Here is an 18,973-nt window from a genome sequence, read left to right on the forward strand (position 1 = left end):
TTTTTCTTATATCCACTTCTTTCAAATTTTCTCATTAATGGAGGACTCCACTAAAAACAAGTGCTCGATTTTTTTAACAACAAATGTCACAAATTAAAAAAATGTGTTATTATTTGAAATAAAATTATTATTTAAGTAAATTTTTTGTATTTTTTAACTAAAATTTTTATTATTAATATAAAAAGATGAGAAAATTATGTAAGTAACTTGATTGACATTTTAAAATTAAGAGACGAACTTGATCAATTAAAAAATTAAGAGACGAATTTGATCATTGCATTGTTACTATCTTTCTGACACTTATTTAAAAACGAAGAAATTAAAAGACTAATTAGATAAAGATATTCAACAAGTAATAATAGATCATACTAGCTGAAAAGGTGATTGTATAAATTATTTTTATATTTTATGCATAAAAGCGCGGAAGAAATTGTTCTAGCAAAAATTTTATTTGCTATTATTCCCATTAATTCTCGACAAACGGGGTTATGTTATGAAGATGATGCACAGACACTGATATAGATATGACATGTGATACATTGATATGTGAATTTTAAAATTTTATAAGATACGAAAATATGTATATATATAAAATATAAAGTAATTTTTAGATAAATTATAATGATATTTTAATATTTTATTGATATTAAAATATAAATTAATTTTTTAATTATTTTTAATATCTTATTTTAATTATATCAAATATTTAAAATATTTTTTATTTTAATAAATAATAATATATATTATATCTAAATTCATTTAAAAGATATCTATTAAGAACGAATAAAATTAACATGCTGACACGTGATAATATTTAAATGTGTCCAAACAAGTTCAATAAAAAAATTTTATTTTTTATTAAGACACAATTGAACATAACATCTGAGACGAGTGTTAGTCAGTATCATATCCATCAACTCAATAAAATCTCCGTTTTATGGGTTATGAAAAAATAAACCTAAACTCCTACCCGTAAATAAGAGTAAGCAGTAAGCACCATAACATTCATACAATAAACACTTTCCCAATATTAAGACTCTTCATAGTTTTTTTTTACATATCTCTTAGTCTAACGAGTTAAAAATTAATTTACTGTAAATTTGAATTTCATTTAACAGTTTACAATAGCTAATAAACTAACCTAAATTAATTAGTCCAGAATTAGTTTACTTTGTAGAAGAAAAAATGGAAATGTTTGGGTGATTTCATGAAATCTGAAGGGGGATCCACCATTCACGCGTATGGAACGACATGTTTGCTCATAAATCAAGTGCAGCCAAAATTTTGATTCCCACTTGTGAATATAAAGTCCAAACTCGTATTTTTGGTCCGTCGCAATTTAATACATCTGTCCCTTGCCTTTTCCGTGTTCATATGTCTGTATCAGACACCACTTTAAGATTGTGGTAAGATTGGAATCAGAGCAAAAGGTGTATGTGATTTTAATATGAAGAAGAAGGGTTTGTGATGATTAGATTCTGTGGCTCAAAAATTCTGCACCACTAGTGGGAGAGATTGTGATTTTCTTTGAGTTTCATGGGTCTGCTATGTTAAATATCTTAGAATAGGAACAATTGAGAATAGATTCTGCAGCGTTATTCGGTACTTAGGTATGATTTTTTACTATGGGGTTGTTAAGTATGATTTTTTATTGAGTTAAATTTTAAAGTAGTCTCTAAAATTTACAAAATGTACTAATTTAGTCCCGACTTCTCAATTGCATTATTTATGTTTTCGAGATTGAAAAAAATGCACCAAATTGATCTCTCTCAAATTTTTCGTTCATCTGATTTTCCGGCGGAAGTGACCTGGCAAATGATTGTCACATTGGAGTGTCTAATGGTTACATGATGTGGCAATTAAAAGGGTATAACCCAATTTGGTCCCTGATCTCCTTTTTAATCCTAACTGCAGAAGTAGTGCATCACTTCATCTTTATCTTCTTCTTTTTCATCTTCTTCTTCCTCTTCTTTTTCTTCCTTGTTCATTTTCGTCGCCGTTGCTTTGCTGGTTGGAAGATGATTGGACGTGCAAACGAAGGAAATGGAAGTTCTAGGCAATCAACGACAAGGATACCAAGTCGGAGCAGAGCCTTGCGAGTGCCAGAGTGGTGTGGGTGTAAGAAACGTTCTGTGCTCCGATGGTCTGGAACGGATACCCACCCAAATAAGCCCTTCTTTGAATGCCTGAATTACAACGTGAGTGTTTGTTTCCTTAAGATTTGTTGTTGAGTATTTTTATGCTAACTCCTAAATTTGTTGTTCACAAAGTAATGGAAAAAGATGGTGTGAATTTTTTCAATGGGCAGACATTATAGAAATTGATGATGGGAATTTGGAAGATGTCACAGTATACAACAATGAAGAAGTGGGCGTCAGTCTTGCTTTGAGGATTAGCAATTTGGAGGCTGAATTAAGGACCTAAAAATTTATAATACAAATGTTAGGATTGCTAATTTTTTTTCTGTTAGTTGTTGTTTTAGTTGTGATGGTAAAAATGTAAGAACTGTGTTTGAAAGTATTTGTTGATGAATGTATGAAAATTCTTTAGTTTATTGGTGTGTTCTGTGTAGATAGATTTTACAAAAAATAAAATTCAAACTGAATGAATAGAACAAGTAAATTGATAATAGCAGTTTTTTTATTATAAATAACACATTGCCAATGTAACATACTCTCAATAGACCACATAATGATAAACAACATAATACAGCCACCAGATTCTGAAAGAAGAAGATCTTTAAGTTTAAACTCTTGTAAAGTATTTACCACAAAAAAAATAAATCATACAGTCTGGTTATGTGCTATTTTTGAATGGAAGTAATAAAAAAAAACAACTAATGCTGAAATCCCATATATAATCCAAAATCAGCAGCTAGTACATCCAATATCAAGTGTTTTTTTCTTTGGTGCCTTGAACTGCAGTGTTGGAACAAACTTATAAAATTTGTCAACCTAAAAGATGTTGCTGCACTTACTCCTTGTATGGGATCAACAGAAGCAGTTACTGGTAGTGGTGTCTGAGTAAAGTGTGAAAATTAGTGTGAGTTAGTATTAACAGGGGAGTTATGACAAAGAAGTAAAAAACAAAAGTTTTGGAGAGTTCTACCTCATCTTGTGTTCCACCATAATTTAGTTGGGATAAGTCAACTTCTACAACTTGGAGTGCAGCCACTGGTGGTGGAAGGGTGTTTGTAACACCTGTACCAGAAGGAACTTCAGCTACTTATGGTACCTCATTGGCAGTGTTGCTTGCTTCAGCTGCAGGTGTACTCCCAGTAGGAGTAGCTTTGGCCTTGGAAGCCACCACAGTAGTCGCTGCAACTGCAAGAGCAGCAGCAACCTCATAAGCTTTCTTCTGTTTACATCCCCTCTTGGTGTGGCCCTTTACTCCACAATATGTGCATGTGAATGACTTTAACTGTCTCTTTAGAATAACAGTTTTCTTAGCTTTCTTATTTCCATTAGTACCCTCATCAGCGTCCTTTCTTCCTTTGGCCGTGAGTTTTTCTGGTTTCCGTTTAATGTTAGGAGCTTGTGGCTGATTGTAGACTGATTTTTCTCACATGGATTGGCTTGGGAGAGAACTGATGTAATGTTCATAGGTCTTCTTGTATGATTCCATTGTGACCAAGGGGTGACAGAAATCTTCTGGTCTCTTGTTCACCCGTGCAAGAGCAGCAAAGGCATGAACACAGGGAATGCCTATAATAAATTAATCAAAAGCCAGTTCAACTCCAGACCATCTCAGATAATAATCAAGTAAACCCACTTATATTGAAACTGAAAATAAAGTTAGAGTTAAGTACGATTTTGGTCCCTAACGTAGAGGCTAAAAATTTATTTTGTCCCTGGCCTTTTTTCGCTATAAAATGGTTCCAAAAGTTTCAATTTGTTTTAAAATCGTCTTTTTTACCAAATTTTTTATTTTTATAACTATTTTATCCCTAACTAAAAAAAATAAAAAAGGAAAAAAACACGTAAAGAGCAAGGTTCTGAAAACCGGACCGGACCGGCTGATCCGACCGATTTAACCGCGAACCGGTAATGCAAGCGGTCCGGTTCTCCTTCAATAACCGCCTGTGAGAGAACCGTTAAAAAACCGGTGAACCGGCCGAAAACCGGCCGGTTGGGCCGGACCGGTGACCGGCCGGTTTCTCTAAACGACGCCGGTTTCAGCTGGTTTAAAAATGAAACCCGATTACCCGACCCGACCCAGTCTGAAAACACCCCCCTTCTTCCCCCGACCCCATTCGTTCTTCTCAATCTCACAACGAACCCTAGCACTCTGAAGTCTGAAGCATTCCTAGCCCAGTAGCCCTCCATCCGTCGTCGCCGCGGTGCTCAGGTCGTCAGCGCCACCGCCTGATTCTCAGCACCAGTAGCCCTCCATCGTCGCCTGGTTCCCAGCCCAGTAGCCCTCCATCGTCTTCGCTGGCCTCTTGAACCAGGTGAGTGCCTCATCGTTCTTCATCTTCTCTGAACTTCGAATTCCTCTTCAATTTTTGTTCCATAATATTAATTCTTCAATTCATCTTGGGTCTTGGGTCTTCAATAATTCGGTCTTCTTCGGTCTTCAATAATTCATCTTGGGTCTTCGTCTTCAATAATTCATTAATTCTTAAAATTAAATTAATTCCAATTTCTATTTTATTGTATTCCAAATTCACCCTAGGGGTTTTTTTCTCCTCAGTTGATAGTTTGATACAAAAATATGAAGACGTTCTTAGTTTATCCGTTACGCGTTTTTTGTTCAATTTATTGCTGTTTTAGTGTTTTGCACTTTTGCTGCTTTGTAAATGTTAATTTGTTACTCTGTTTTAATTTGTTACTTTGTAATTGTTAATTTGTTCCTCTGTTTTGTGAATGTTGGAAATTGAAAACTTACTCTGTTTTGCACTTTTGCAATATTGTTGAATGGCTTAATGCTGTAGGCACTAGGCAAAATTGTTGTAGGCAGAATTGCTGATATGGTCTTGTGTTGTGGTTAAGAACATACTGTTAATTTTCATTGTGTTTGGCTCTTGCATTAGGTTAAGAACATGGTTAATTTTCATGCTGTTAATGTTCATTGTTAATTTTTATTGTTAATTTTCATTGTATTGTGGCTGTTTGCACCAAATTGTGGCTTTCAGTTAAGGGGGCTATGCCATTGGATGAAGGGTTGGCAATTAGATTCAATACATCTAATGTCATCAAGTGGAAGGAAGCAAAACTGCAAAAGAAAACCAGGGGTTGCAAAATACAAAAATAAATTGAAGGTAGCTGGTATACATTTAGTTTGATCAATGCTGATTTACTGATTTGAGGTTAGTGGAAAGTTGAGTTTATGTTACTCTTTTAGGGATTTGAGGTTGAATTTGTGATTTGTGATTTCTTGGGTCTTTTGTAATGCTGCTGATTTGAGTTTGGAATTTGTGATTACTGATTGGTGACTTGTTAAGCTGCTGTTGTTAACTTGTTATGCACTTATGCTGTTGTTTTGTTATGGAATTATGGCACTGAGTGTTTTGAATTTGTGATTAGTGATTTTGTTATGCTGCTGTTTTAAATTAATTTAAGGGTGATTATTTGTTATGCTACTGTTTTGAATTAATTTAGGAGTGATTAATGATTATTTCTAGTTGTATTGTTGTTGTTTGCACCATTGCTCTTTTCACTATTTAACTTTGTATTTTGATAAGATTATATGGATTTGGTTGACATTTCATATAATGTTTTAAATTTGGAAGATATTTAAGATTTATATTAGACTATAATTATATTTTATGATGTTTATATATAATTTATTTATTATTTTATTCTGAAATGGTTTTTCAGGTTGAACCGGTTGGACCAATAAACCAGTAAACCAGTAACTAGAGCGGTTTGATGACCGGTCCGGTTTTCCGAACCTTGGTAAAGAGGAAAAGGGGAAGGGAAAACGTGAAGGGAGAATAGGGGGGAGGGGGTTTCGGGAAGAAGAGGGGCAAGGGACCTCACCGCCGCCACCACCATTACTCTTCGTTGTTCGGTCCTCGTCGTCTCTGCTGGATCTCACCGCCAGATCTCGCCGCTACTCCTCTTCTTGACTCGACGTCGACGCCAGTAGATCCGCGAGGGTGGATGTCGCGTGTCGCTCGCCGTTTCTGCTCCTCCTCCTCGCACAGCCGCCGGTCGTCGCTGCTCTTCATTGGTTTCTAGTTTCTTCTGGTTATGCTGCTTCTGCTTCTGATGATCTATTCTTCTGGTTTCTGTTCTTTTGTTGTTATTGTTCTTCTGATTCCATTATCGATTGTTTTTTCTGGGTTCCGAGTTATGGGCTTTTGTTTTTCTGAGTTTTGATGATGATGATGATGATTTTCTGAGTTCTGGGTTCTTGTTGTTCTTTTATTGTTGTTGTTGTTCTGCTTCTAGCTTCTTTTGTTGTTGTTCTTTTGAGTTCAGATGATGATTTTCTGAGTTTTGATAATGATGATGATTTTCTGAGTTATGAGTTCATTGGTGTTGTTTCTTTTATGCTTATGTTCTGCTTCAGCTTCTGGTTCAGCTTCTGCTTTTGATTGATTTGGGGAAGAAGGGGGAATCGTATTTTCATCTGAAGGACGATTTTAAAACAAACTGAAACCTTCGGGACCATTTTGTAGCGAAAAAAGGTCGGAGACGAAATAAATTTTCGGCCTCTACGTTAGGGATTAAAATCGCACTTAACCCATAAAATTATTATAAACGTAAAAGTTATAACCTGTTAACATCTAGAACTGGCAGGTGCAAAATCTTTTGCCTAGATCGATAACCATGTTTGTTGGGTGTCCATGGACCTCAAAATTTTCATAGTCTTCATCTCCATCCAAGGTAGAGAAAATCGAGATTTTACATGAAATCGAAAAAGTAAATAAAAAACGTAAAATGTAAAAGCTTAACAAGATTTAAATCGTAGGTGGAAGTTTTCTGACGTGGTTGTTCAACTTTACCTTGTTCTTTGCAATGGATCTCATAACAAACATCCTTACCTCTTCAAGCAATGTGATGATTGGCTTGCTCCTAACCTCTTTGATCCGTGCGTTGAAGACCTCACATGCATTGTTGCATATATTATCCAGCTTTGGCCTGTGGCTAAATTGAGACTTTTTTGGGAATAGTTATTTTTTAATTTATAATTAAAAAAATCTTTGTTAAATATGGTTTATTCCTGTGTACCTGTGTATTTTTAGAGACGATAACAATGGTTATTATTGTTAAATATGGCTTATTTTTTTTAATTTATAATTAAAAAAATCCTTGGAGAAGTCATGCTTGTTGTCCGTGTATTTTTGTGTATTCCTATATACTGTTTGTAGATTTATATACTATTTGGAGATGATGATAATGGATTAAAAACGTAGAATTGAAAAAAATTTAAAAAGGGAGTTCTCTGGGAATTAGGCGAACTTGTCAATTTTTATAGAGTTCGCTGAGTCCGATGAACTTGCTTAAATGCAAAAAAAAATCGTATTTGAGAAATTAAAATTCAAAAATCATATTGGAGGAAATAATAAATTTTTTTATTTTATAAATAAAAAAACCTGATTTATCATAATTTCACACCTAATAATATAAAATATAAAAAAAAAAGTTCCTTAAAAGTTTATAAAGATATACTACTCTTTCTCTCACTCACACCGCAAAAAAGCCACAAACTCCTCTCTCACTCATGCAGTGGAAGAATAAAACCTTCTAGCAGCCGCGTGTGCTCCGTCGCAGTTTGTCAGCCTCCATCCGTTCTCACTTCTTATCGCTTTTGTGTTTTGTTGTTCTCAGCCTCGTCGTACTCTATTGCAGTTCGTCAGCTGTCCAATCATGCAACGTCCAACCTCTTCGCCATCGTCCAGTCTCTTCGCCTCGTCGCTGCATCTTTCAATTTCTTAGATAGTGTTTGGAGGTATCGAGATGGAGACTGAGAGATTGAGACTCAATGTCATGTTTGTTGGTTCAGAGACTGGTACTAAAATTTCAATTTTTGTCCCTAAATTTCACTATTTCAGTACCTCCAAAAAGTAGGAACACATGTAACTGAAATTTTTGGGGCAGAGACTGAAACTTTAATAACATTTTATACCTAAAATACCAACAATTCAATTAATTAATTCTAACTTTATCATTTATGCAAATTAAATTAGAGCTTCATTATTACTCCCATTTTACACCAAACACAACTATTTCAGTACCTCCAAAAAGTAGGAACACATGTAACTGAAATTTTTGGGGGCAGAGACTGAAACTTTAATAACATTTTATACCTAAAATACCAACAATTCAATTAATTAATTCTAACTTTATCATTTATGCAAATTAAATTAGAGCTTCATTATTACTCCCATTTTACACCAAATACAATATTGAGAGTTATTTTAGTCTCTGTCTTTTAGTCTCTCTTCTAAATGCTACCTTAAGATTTTTGAATTTTTTTCAATTTTATTTTTAAATTCTTTTTATTTGTCGTTGTTATGATTCTGCTTTATAAATTCCATCGTAAAAATTTTCAAAGTTCTAGGATTTTGATTTTTTTAGTTCTGTTTATTTCTCATAATTTGTTTTCACAATTCTATTTTTAATTTGATTATTTGTTACGTGCTATTTTTGTTAGGATTATTATTTGCCGATAGCTTTGAGTATTTAATTTCATTGTTTGGGTTCTTGTTGAATTTAATCTAACTATTTAGAATATCATAATTAGGGAACAAAATCAGGAAAATATCAAAGAGGATTAGAAAAAAAAATTAATCTACGAGCGTATTCTTAGCGTATTTTTGGTCTATATATTGATAAGAGCTTTGTAATTACAGATGAAAAATATAAATAATAAAAATAATACTTTTTTAGATTTTTTGTTTCTTTCCTAAATTCTTTATACCATATTAACATAGTTTTTTCTAATCTTCTTTGATATTTTTTTATTTTGTTTCTTAATTATAATATTCTATTGCTGATTCTTGTTAGGATTATTTACTGATGGCTCTGATTATTTAATTTTATTGTTTTAGTTTTTGTTAATTTTAATCTGATTATTTGTTACGTGTAATTTTTGTTGTAATTTTTCGTTCTTACTTCTGTTTATATAAAGCCAATTCTAACCACTTATTTTTTTTGTTATTTATTTTTTGTTATATACAATATACAATGTATTTATAAACGAGGTTCTTTTAATTTTATTGTTTTATTTTTTTGGTAGGTTAAATTTTTAGACATCTGTTGGCAACACAAAGATAAAGAGATTGTGATCCGTAGAATAATAAGAAATTAGAAATATATGATACATATTTTGAAGGATTGGACCAAAAAAATATAATTTTTTTTGTTGTATTTTATAATGATTTATTTCTCCTTCTAAAAGTTTAGTCTATATTTTGTTTAAATATGTGTTTCTGCTAGAAATTGAAAAATATATCATTCTTAAGAGCTATCTGTACCGTTTTAAGAAAAAATTCCAATAATTCTTAAAGGTTTATATGGGATATCTTTATAGTATTCTTCCTTTCATCTAATATAAATTTTTGTGTTTTGTTTGGAACAGACATTGAGATGTCTTTATTTATTGTGTTTTAATTAAATCGGTTGAGTGTTTGTTTGGGTATTATTATTTAGATTAAAAATAAATTTTATTAAAAAAAGATTTTTTTTATTTTTTAACGTATTTTGATAAATTTTTTGTAATAAAAGTAAAAGTATTAGAAAAATAAAAAATATCTTTTTTAAGAAGCTGTAATTTACATCTTTTTTTAAAAGATATTTTTTCCTTAAAAAAAGATATTTTTCATGTAATAAATAAATAAAAAAGTATTTTTATATCGTTATAACTAAACATAATTGATATTTAAAAAGATTTTTTTGTATGAGATATTTAAACAAAATTATTTTTACTTTTTTATAAAACTTTTTAAAAAAATTAACTTAAAAAAGATTTTTTTTTTTAAAGCTCATCTAAACAAATCTTGAATTTCGGTTGAATTTTGATCAAACTATTAAACTAATAAATTAGTTATTTTACTGGTTCTTAACCGATTTGGTTCTCTCAATTGTTCACCCGCAAAAGGAAACAATTTAAATTAGGGAAAAAGACAAATAGGTCCCTGACTTTTCAAACTTTTGACAAATACATCCCTGACAAAATTTAAATACAAAAAGATCCCTGACTTTAACAAACGGAGGACAATTTAGTCCTTCCGTCTATTTGCCTCTCATACACCTAACGGAACTGGCTGACGAGGCTGAAACGGTATACAGGTGTCCGTTACGGTGCCACGTTGGAAGGGGAAAAAAGTTCGAAGGACAAATAAGTCCTTGACGTCATTTTACAAATAAAGTTCGAAGGACAAATAGGTCCTTGAGAATTTTTTTTTCAAAATTAATAAACTCATTTCCTAAATTCTCTCATCTACCTTTCTCTATTTTTATATTTCTCTCTACTATTTTTACTCTATATATAATTATATTTTATATTAGTAATTTGACAAATCAAAATATGTCATTCGATATTTTTTTACAATTAAAATATTTTAAATGTAAAATTATACACATTAAATTATTTTAAATTTTAGATAACGAATGTTAAAATTAATTACTAATAAAAAATTAGACTTTTTCATATAAAAATAATAACTACAAATCTTATTATTTAATTTTTATCTGCAGATATCTTGGTTTTCTTAGTAAGAAATTTTTGTCAACTTACGACTTTTTTGTAAAAGTAGTTTGATTTTATAAATCTTTTGTGTCATGCATAATTTATACTGTTAGAACAAAGTGAACTATAATTTAAAAAAAATATTCTCGTAATGTTATTATGCATAAAAATACTAGTTCTAATATAATACACAAATGCACTAATGCTAACTTAATACATGAATGATGCACAAATGAACTAATGCTAACTTGATGCATAAATGAACTGATGCTAACTAATGCCACTGGTATGATGAAAACTGAATTAATGCAATTTAACAAATTATAATATAATACACAAATGTACTAAAACTAAACTAATGTAATTTAAGAAAAAGAGTAGAAACATAACAAGCCCAATTTCTACAATTTTAATACAAATAATTTAAATTGTAGAATAAAACAAGTTAACTAGATTTCAAAATACAAGCATAATTTTATCAGAAATTATTTTTAATATGGAAAGAAAATTGGTGTTTTGGTTGAATATTGACATTTGAAGTGTATTACAGTATTGTGAAAATTATTCAACACGCCTCCACGTGTTGGCTAAGATGCTGCCACATGTTCAACACGCCCCCCACGTGTTGGCCAGAATGATGCCACGTGTTCACCACGCCCTCCACGTGTTGACTTCCCACACAAAAAATCCACCCATCTATAATTACACCACATTCTCTCATTTTCAATAAAAACACCAATATTTTTTCCATACAAAAAAAAATTAGCCTAATTTTATAAACTAAATTCTCATAATAGAAGCATAATAGAAGTATAATGAAAAAAACATTCTCAAGGACCTATTTGTCCTTCGAAATTTATTTGTAAAATGACGTCAAGGACTTATTTGTCCTTCGAACTTTTTTCCCCTTCTAACGTGGCACCGTAACGGACACCTGTACACCGTTTCAGCCACGTCAGCCAGTTCCGTTCGGTGTATGAGAGGCAAATAGACGGAAGGACTAAATTGTCCTCCGTTTGTTAAAGTCAGGGACTTTTTTGTATTTAAATTTTGTCAGGGATATATTTGTCAAAAGTTTGAAAAATCAGGGACCTATCTGTCTTTTTCCCTTTAAATTAAAGTTTATCCATGGTGATTATTAAGACTTGTTTGAGAAATTTTAAGAGTTATTATTTTTTTGACTTATAAAAAATAATAGTATTAATATTTTGTAATATTTTTAAAATTAAATTATAATTTTTTTAAAAATTATTTAAATGTTTATAAAAAAATTAAAAAATTATTATTTTTATAATAAATTTTTTTATCATATTTCTGTTAAAATAAATATTTTTTAAATTAAAAAATTAAATATAAAATAATTTATTTATAAACTAATTTTAATATAAATATTTATTATTTAACTTATTTTTTTTTAAAAAAACAATTAAACTGTTTATTTAAATTGGATCTAATTATATTATTAATTATTAAATAGTAATATTTAATATTTATTAGCTAGCTCACAAAACCCTAACTAAACCCTCCCTGGCAACCACAACCACCATCACCATCGCCGCCGGCGCCATGGACTTCACTCCGCCGCCGATCGAAGACGGTTTCACGGCGGAGAAGCTATTCAACCAGGGCTTCTCCTACACCTACGACGACGTCATCTTCCTCCCTCACTACATCGACTTCCCGGCGGAGGCCGTCGATCTCTCCTCCCGCATCTCCCGCAACGTCCCTCTCTCCGTCCCATTCGTTGCTTCTCCGATGGACACCGTTTCCGAGTCCGCCATGGGCGCCGCCATGGCCTCTCTCGGCGCCATCGCCATTATCCACTCCAACATCTCCCCCGCCACCCAGGCCGCCGTCATCCGCTCCGCCAAGTCCCGCCGCGTTCCCATCCTCTCCCACCCGGTCTTCCTCCCTCCCTCAGCTTACATCGACTCCCTGGACGACTTCGCCGATTCTCCCTTCATCCTCGTCACGGAGTCCGGCAACTCTAAGTCCAAGCTACTCGGCTACGTGTCAAAAGAAGATTACACGAATCAAAGCGACAAGAGTTTGAAAGTCCGCGATTACATGGCTCCCTCGACACCTGTTACGGTGCCCTGGAGCCATGACTTGAAGGCAAGGACGAATACTTTGCTCTCATTAAATAAAATCTTTTGGTGTTGTCTTTGTTTACATTATCTAAGTTTTTCTGCCTCCCTTACTTTTTGAAGGAAATTGACAAGGTCCTGGAGGAGAAGAAGGCGAATTTCGTTGGGCTGGTGAAAGACAACGAGATGGTTGATGTGGTTACCAAGGATGATGTTGAGAAGGTTAAAGGGTACCCAAAGCTGGCAGGGCCTGGGTCGGTGGGTGCCGACGGGGAATGGATGGTTGGGGCGGCGATAGGGACGAGGGAGCAAGACAAGGAGAGGTTGGAGCACTTGGTGAAGGCCGGGGTGAATGTGGTGATTCTTGACAGCTCACAGGGTAATTCTAGTTACCAATTGGAGATGATCAAGTATGTGAAGAAGGTGTACCCGGAACTGGATGTGGTTGGTGGGAACGTGGTCACTATGTACCAGGCTGAGAATTTGATCCAAGCTGGTGTTGATGGATTGAGGGTTGGTATGGGGTCTGGTTCAATTTGCACCACGCAGGAGGTTTGTGCAGTTGGGCGTGGTCAGGTATGAACGTTATTTTGTTTTATTTTGTTTGTCAATTTGGTGTTATCTTTGATCTTTGCTGCCTGTGTTGTTGTTTGTTGATGGCCTGGAGTTTTGAGTTGTTTGTTAGATATGAGTTTAGATTGTGATCAATTTTGATAGTTGTTATGTTTTGAGAAGGTTTGGTTCAGTGATTAGGTTGAGCTTAATTGCAGAAGAGATCTTGCTACTCAATTGTAAGGATTGTACAGTATTAACTTATTAAATGATTAGAATTGCATTTTGTTTGAACAGTGTTGACTTATTGAATAGTATTCAGTGATTGGGATTACATTTTGTTTTAGATGGTGATGGTTTTCTTATGGAATGACTAAGTTTAAGTAGTTTTGACTTTGTATAGATTGTTAATATTGCATTTAAGTGTTTGGGAATTTTCAGCCCTGCTTTCTACCCTGTTCTCAATTATATGTTCTGGCTTGCAGGTGCTAAGTTATTAATATTGACTTCATGCTTTTCAGGCAACTGCAGTTTACAAGGTTGCATCTATTGCTTATAAAAGCGGTGTTCCTGTGATTGCCGATGGTGGCATCTCAAACTCTGGGCATATTGTCAAGGCTTTGTCATTGGGAGCATCTACAGTTATGATGGGAAGCTTCTTAGCTGGTAGCAACGAGGCTCCCGGAGCTTATGAATATCAGGTATGAATAAAAAACTGGGTCAAGCTCTGCAACAATAGCTGTGATATAATGTGGATCAGTGTGATGATAAAAGAAAATTTACTGCTTAGAAAAAAGATGAAATTGTAAGAGCATCAAAACTCTATGCTCAGGAAAAACATTTTTATATATTTATTTATTTTTGTACTTGGTGTTGACTCTGGGAAGAAATTTTGGGAGTAATTCGTGATTAATATTTGTTCAAGTCCTTGGTGTACTTGAAGTGAAAAGATTGCAATATTTTGAGCTATTCTTCTTCTTTGCCTTTGGTTAATATGCATAAATTGATTTTTACTTCACCAGAATGGTCAACGAGTAAAGAAGTATAGAGGAATGGGTTCACTAGAAGCTATGACTAAAGGAAGTGATCAAAGATATTTGGGTGACACTGCAAAACTAAAAATTGCTCAGGGGGTTGTTGGAGCTGTTAAAGATAAGGGTTCTGTTTTGAAGTTCCTACCATACACCATGCAAGCTGTCAAGCAAGGGTTTCAAGATATCGGTGCCAACTCTCTGCAGTCTGCTCATGACCTCCTCAGATCCAAGGTGTTAAGGCTAGAGGTACGGTTATCGTTTCTTGTTGTCTTCATCATTTCTGCACTAAATACACTAGTTCTCTACAGAGTTTTTTTTTTTTAATTATTTTTATTGTTTTCAAACCAAACAAAGGGAAAAGGAGTAAAAAACATTTGTGTTAAATTTTTGCATTTTCCTAGAATACATTTAATGCATGTTTTGAGATTATTTACGGCATTTTTAGATTTGTACAACTTCCTAACATTATAGATGCTCCAGAAGCAAGAAATTATTTTACCTCATATTTTAGGTTTTGTTCTCTTTTTGCTCGGAAGAGTTGTTCCCATACAAGTTGGGATTAAAAAAATACTAGTGTTTTCTATACGAACATGCATCTTGAATTGAAAATCATAAGAGGAGAAAAGTACTATCTGAAAACACACTTTACTCTAAATTGTGTAAGGGGAATCAGATGTGTTTGCCTGCAATTGCAACCTCGTCGTCATGGAATTAACTCAAGCAAGCAATAAAATATGGTTTATGTTAATATTGTCGTTCAGATTGGTATTATAAATTTTATAAGCTTTTCTGAACTAATGTTTTTCTGAAATACTTTCTAAGACTAAAAGGGGGATTTACTCAAATTTGTTTCTTAATATTTGGTATGCTCTGTTCAGGTCCGGACTGGAGCAGCGCAGGTTGAAGGTGGAATCCATGGTCTGGTTTCTTATGAAAAGAAATACTTTTGAAGTATGAAACCATCCAAAATGGTTGTAAGCCGTGGTAGAAATTGTTGTTGTAAGTTTAGAAAAGGGCATAAAATGTTACTCTACAGTCACAAGTTGCTGCCAATGATGTTATTAGAAATCGAAACATTGTGGATGATGGTGGCCACACCATGATTTTATGGGATTAATCCGAGTTAACTTTAAATTTTTCTTCGGGTTTTGATTCCGTCATAGTTGTCTTGTATTTTAAATAGATGTTTTAGTTGGTTATCTTTTTTGTGCCAATCAATACTTTTGGAGTACTATTTGAGGTTTCATGGTAAATTTTCTTTGTTATCTTCAATTCATTAGATTTACATATTATTTTTAAATGAAACTTCTCATATTGAAATTTTATCAGTGATAAAAAAGAGTCATTTTAATAAGCTAGGTAAAATAGAATGATATGTTTCAGACTCTTAGTTGTCTGGCCAAACGGGTCGAAAGGCAACGAAATGGATATCTTTATTCGTGATATTTTGTATTTTTTTAAATTTTTATTAGTTAAAAAGAGTGGAAAATTTTTTAATCAATACCTTGCTATCTTAGAAAGTCAATGTTTTCACATGTTCCAATGTATTATAGTGGAACAAAGCTATACCAGTAACATAACGGTTGCAGGTAATTTATTTGTCGTATTCTATATAGTATAATTTCAAATTCATCCCTAAGCTAAGAAGGCAAAATACCAAAAGGGCAGTGAAGAAGAGGACAAGCATAGTTGTATTTGGCTATAAACAGCTCTAAGTCGATGAACTGAATGGCATTGGATTATTATGGACTGGTCTTGTATGTTTGAAACAGTGAGTAGTGTTCAAGTGATAGAATATTAATTTTTTGTCTCTACTATTAAAATTTTTAGGATTTGAACATCTATATACATGATTCAACTTGGTACAAAGGCCTACTATAAAAAAGGGTAAATAATATTAATAAATTAAATAAATTTTTAAATATTACATAAAAGTCTCAAATAAAAAAATGTACATACATATCTCATGTATATTTATAACAATATATAAAAAGAATAGATAAATTTGGTCTCCAATCTTATCTTTTTAATTTATTCCTATTATTATTTTTCAAAAGTGTTCAGTTATTCTCTAACCAATTTTTATAATTATTAAAATTTGTATATGAATATTTATTTATTTATTTTTAAGATTTTAATTACTTTAATTCTAAAAGTATTGAATATTTTTTATTTTATTTATAATGTAATTAATAATATTTTATTTTATTTAATATCTAATAAATTTAGATTCTGATTTTTTCTATTTTTTCACCATAATTAAATTGGTATAGTCCCTTTAATTGATTTGTAATTTTAATTTTTGTCGTAATAATATTTTTTCTTAATGTAATACTTAGACATTTTTATTTATTTTATACCGATAGTAATTTTTTATTTTATTTAATATCTAATAAATTAAAAAAATATATATGAGTTTCATGTCCGATTCTTTCTTTATAATGAGGTGCCCAATTCTTTCTTTTCATTTTACCCTACCACTAATATCTAACACAACATATGCAGTTATTCTACGAAGTTAAACAAATGTCACGTTGACTTAACATTTTCTTTTCTATATCTATATATAAGAACCCAACTTCCTGTGTAAGAATTCTACGCCATAACCCCCATAAAAATATTTTTGTTCTCTTTAATAGTGTGATAATTCAAAACATTGTTTCATTGAATAATATTGGTCATTTTTGATAGTCACTTCCTGTCCTCTTTTCATTCCTATATTCTCCTCTTCTCCTCAACAACTCTTACTTGATTACTCAAAAATATCATATACATAACATATAATTTTCTCTCTTGCGCTACTGTCTCATTAGAATTTGTCTCTACCTCTGCATTGTATATCTTATACAGTGAATAAATATATGTAAAGATTTTCTTAAAAAAAATGATGAATTTATTTATTTATATTTTTTATTTAATTTATATTGTAAATAATAATTTTTTATTTTATTTAATATTTAATAAATTTAGCAATTTACTTAAATAAAATAATTGAGAAAAATCTTTACTCAAATGCAATAATTGCAATTCCTTTACTTGGGTGTCTTGATTCATTATTATGTATTACCACGTTTTACTTTTTACATATAAACTGAGATAAACACGGTTTATAAAGTGACCAAGATGAGTATAAACCGTGGTAACTAAGTACGGTTTATGAAGAGAGAACTTTAATCATAAAACCTTGTTACTTTCTATATATATGAGTAAGATTCAAGCTGTTGAAGAGAAGTATTTTACAATGGCAAGTGAGGAAGAGAGTTTTCTAAATAATAAGGACAAATCACACTATTAAACCATAATAGAGGAGAAATTACATGATTCAACCAAAGCAAAAAATGTAACATGGATCAACTAGAAGCGTATTTTTATGTAATTCGAATCAAATTAATTCGAATTACAAAACAACAGTGATTCGAAGTTGATCAATTCGAAATATGCAGCCAAAATTAGTACGTAATTCGAATCTACCTGATTCGAATTATGCATGCAGATTGATCAGGGTAGTTCGAATTACACTCATTCGAATTATAAGGGATGCAATTCGAATTACACAAAAAAAATTATCTAGAATATGTTAATCAGATTTTTTATTTCTATTATAAAATATAAAAAAATTTAATTCTCAAAAAAAAATATGTTATTTTTTAGGATTTAATTTTTTTTACTGTGTTTTCATAAAGTTTACACAAAATTCACCTATCACATTGACTAAATTTATTTATTTACGTAAAATTTGTTTATAAACTCAACAAACTTATTTACGTTTTAATACGATTTAAATTGTATTAATATATTTTTATAAATTTTAATTAATTTAATTTTGTTTAAATAATTATATTTTTAAATTATAAAATTTGTATCAGTTTGTAATTTAAAATGTAAATAGATATAATTTAAATTAAGAATTTATAAAATTGTATATATTCGTATTATTATACTTATATGATTAAATTATTTATTCGACTTTTAAAAAATAACAGTGGTTAATATTTTTTTATATTTTATAATAATAAAAAAAATGGTCCAAAATGTGACCCATCTAATTCCACTAGCCTAAACAAACAATACCGTCTGTCACGTTAATGTTACGGTTGGCTTAAAAACTCATTAGGACAAGCTAGACTTTATTATGGTCAGTCAATGGGTAAATGGATCAATCAGTCTGATTCCACCCTGATCCATATCGTGTTATGCACACAAAGATTTATATCCACCAAATCTAATCCTTTCATTTATTTTATTCATATAATGGACGATGATTAAATTTGGTATAACTTAGTTCCAATAAAGTGGAATGGAACAGGTGAAAACTTTCCTATGATATGATTAGTGAACATTATGTACTGCGTTTCTTATACTTGCATGTTATTATAGTAGATAAAAATATGAAAACAAAACAAAAGCAATAAACAACTGTGAGTTTACAATGAAACATGCCCGGGACTTTTTTTTTAAGAAAAATATTCATGAAAATGTTACTAAACAATACAAACAATCTTGTCTAATATACATACCAATATCACTGAGCCATTAGAAAATACGGGGAAAATGAGTATTGACCATGGTAAAATATAACTATTGTCTATTGAGATTGCTTACTTCATTAAGTAGAAGAGACATTTAAAGTTTATGCATTATTAGTGATGTTGAGTGATG

The 18,973-nt window shown here is 31.7% G+C and overlaps 1 protein-coding gene and 1 long non-coding RNA gene across 2 annotated transcripts; both read left to right on the top strand.

The window, feature by feature from the left end:
• Positions 1-4,228: 4,228 nt before the first annotated feature.
• Positions 4,229-6,479, top strand: LOC130935796 (uncharacterized). Its single transcript, XR_009067967.1, has 3 exons — positions 4,229-4,450; positions 5,135-5,308; positions 5,820-6,479. It is a non-coding gene; the product is annotated as an uncharacterized LOC130935796 (long non-coding RNA).
• A 5,699-nt stretch (positions 6,480-12,178) lies between these two features.
• LOC130935903 (inosine-5'-monophosphate dehydrogenase-like) lies at positions 12,179-15,511 on the top strand. The gene is made up of 5 exons (XM_057865818.1): positions 12,179-12,756; positions 12,852-13,304; positions 13,802-13,981; positions 14,303-14,560; positions 15,193-15,511. Exons 1-5 carry the CDS (start codon positions 12,208-12,210, stop codon positions 15,262-15,264), a joined length of 1,512 nt encoding a protein of 503 aa, XP_057721801.1. The 5' UTR covers positions 12,179-12,207; the 3' UTR covers positions 15,265-15,511.
• Positions 15,512-18,973: the final 3,462 nt, after the last annotated feature.

This window comes from Arachis stenosperma, chromosome 6 (genome assembly GCF_014773155.1).
Source record: "Arachis stenosperma cultivar V10309 chromosome 6, arast.V10309.gnm1.PFL2, whole genome shotgun sequence".
In the NCBI taxonomy this organism is placed as follows: domain Eukaryota; kingdom Viridiplantae; phylum Streptophyta; class Magnoliopsida; order Fabales; family Fabaceae; genus Arachis; species Arachis stenosperma.

Excerpts from the sequence above, each read along its gene's own strand:
- LOC130935903 (XM_057865818.1), top strand. The coding sequence starts at position 12,208 with ATGGACTTCACTCCGCCGCCGATCGAAGACGGTTTCACGGCGGAGAAG. Across the intron at positions 12,757-12,851 it reads CCTGGAGCCATGACTTGAAG|GAAATTGACAAGGTCCTGGA; the intron begins GCAAGGACGAAT and ends TACTTTTTGAAG. Across the intron at positions 14,561-15,192 it reads CCAAGGTGTTAAGGCTAGAG|GTCCGGACTGGAGCAGCGCA; the intron begins GTACGGTTATCG and ends TGCTCTGTTCAG.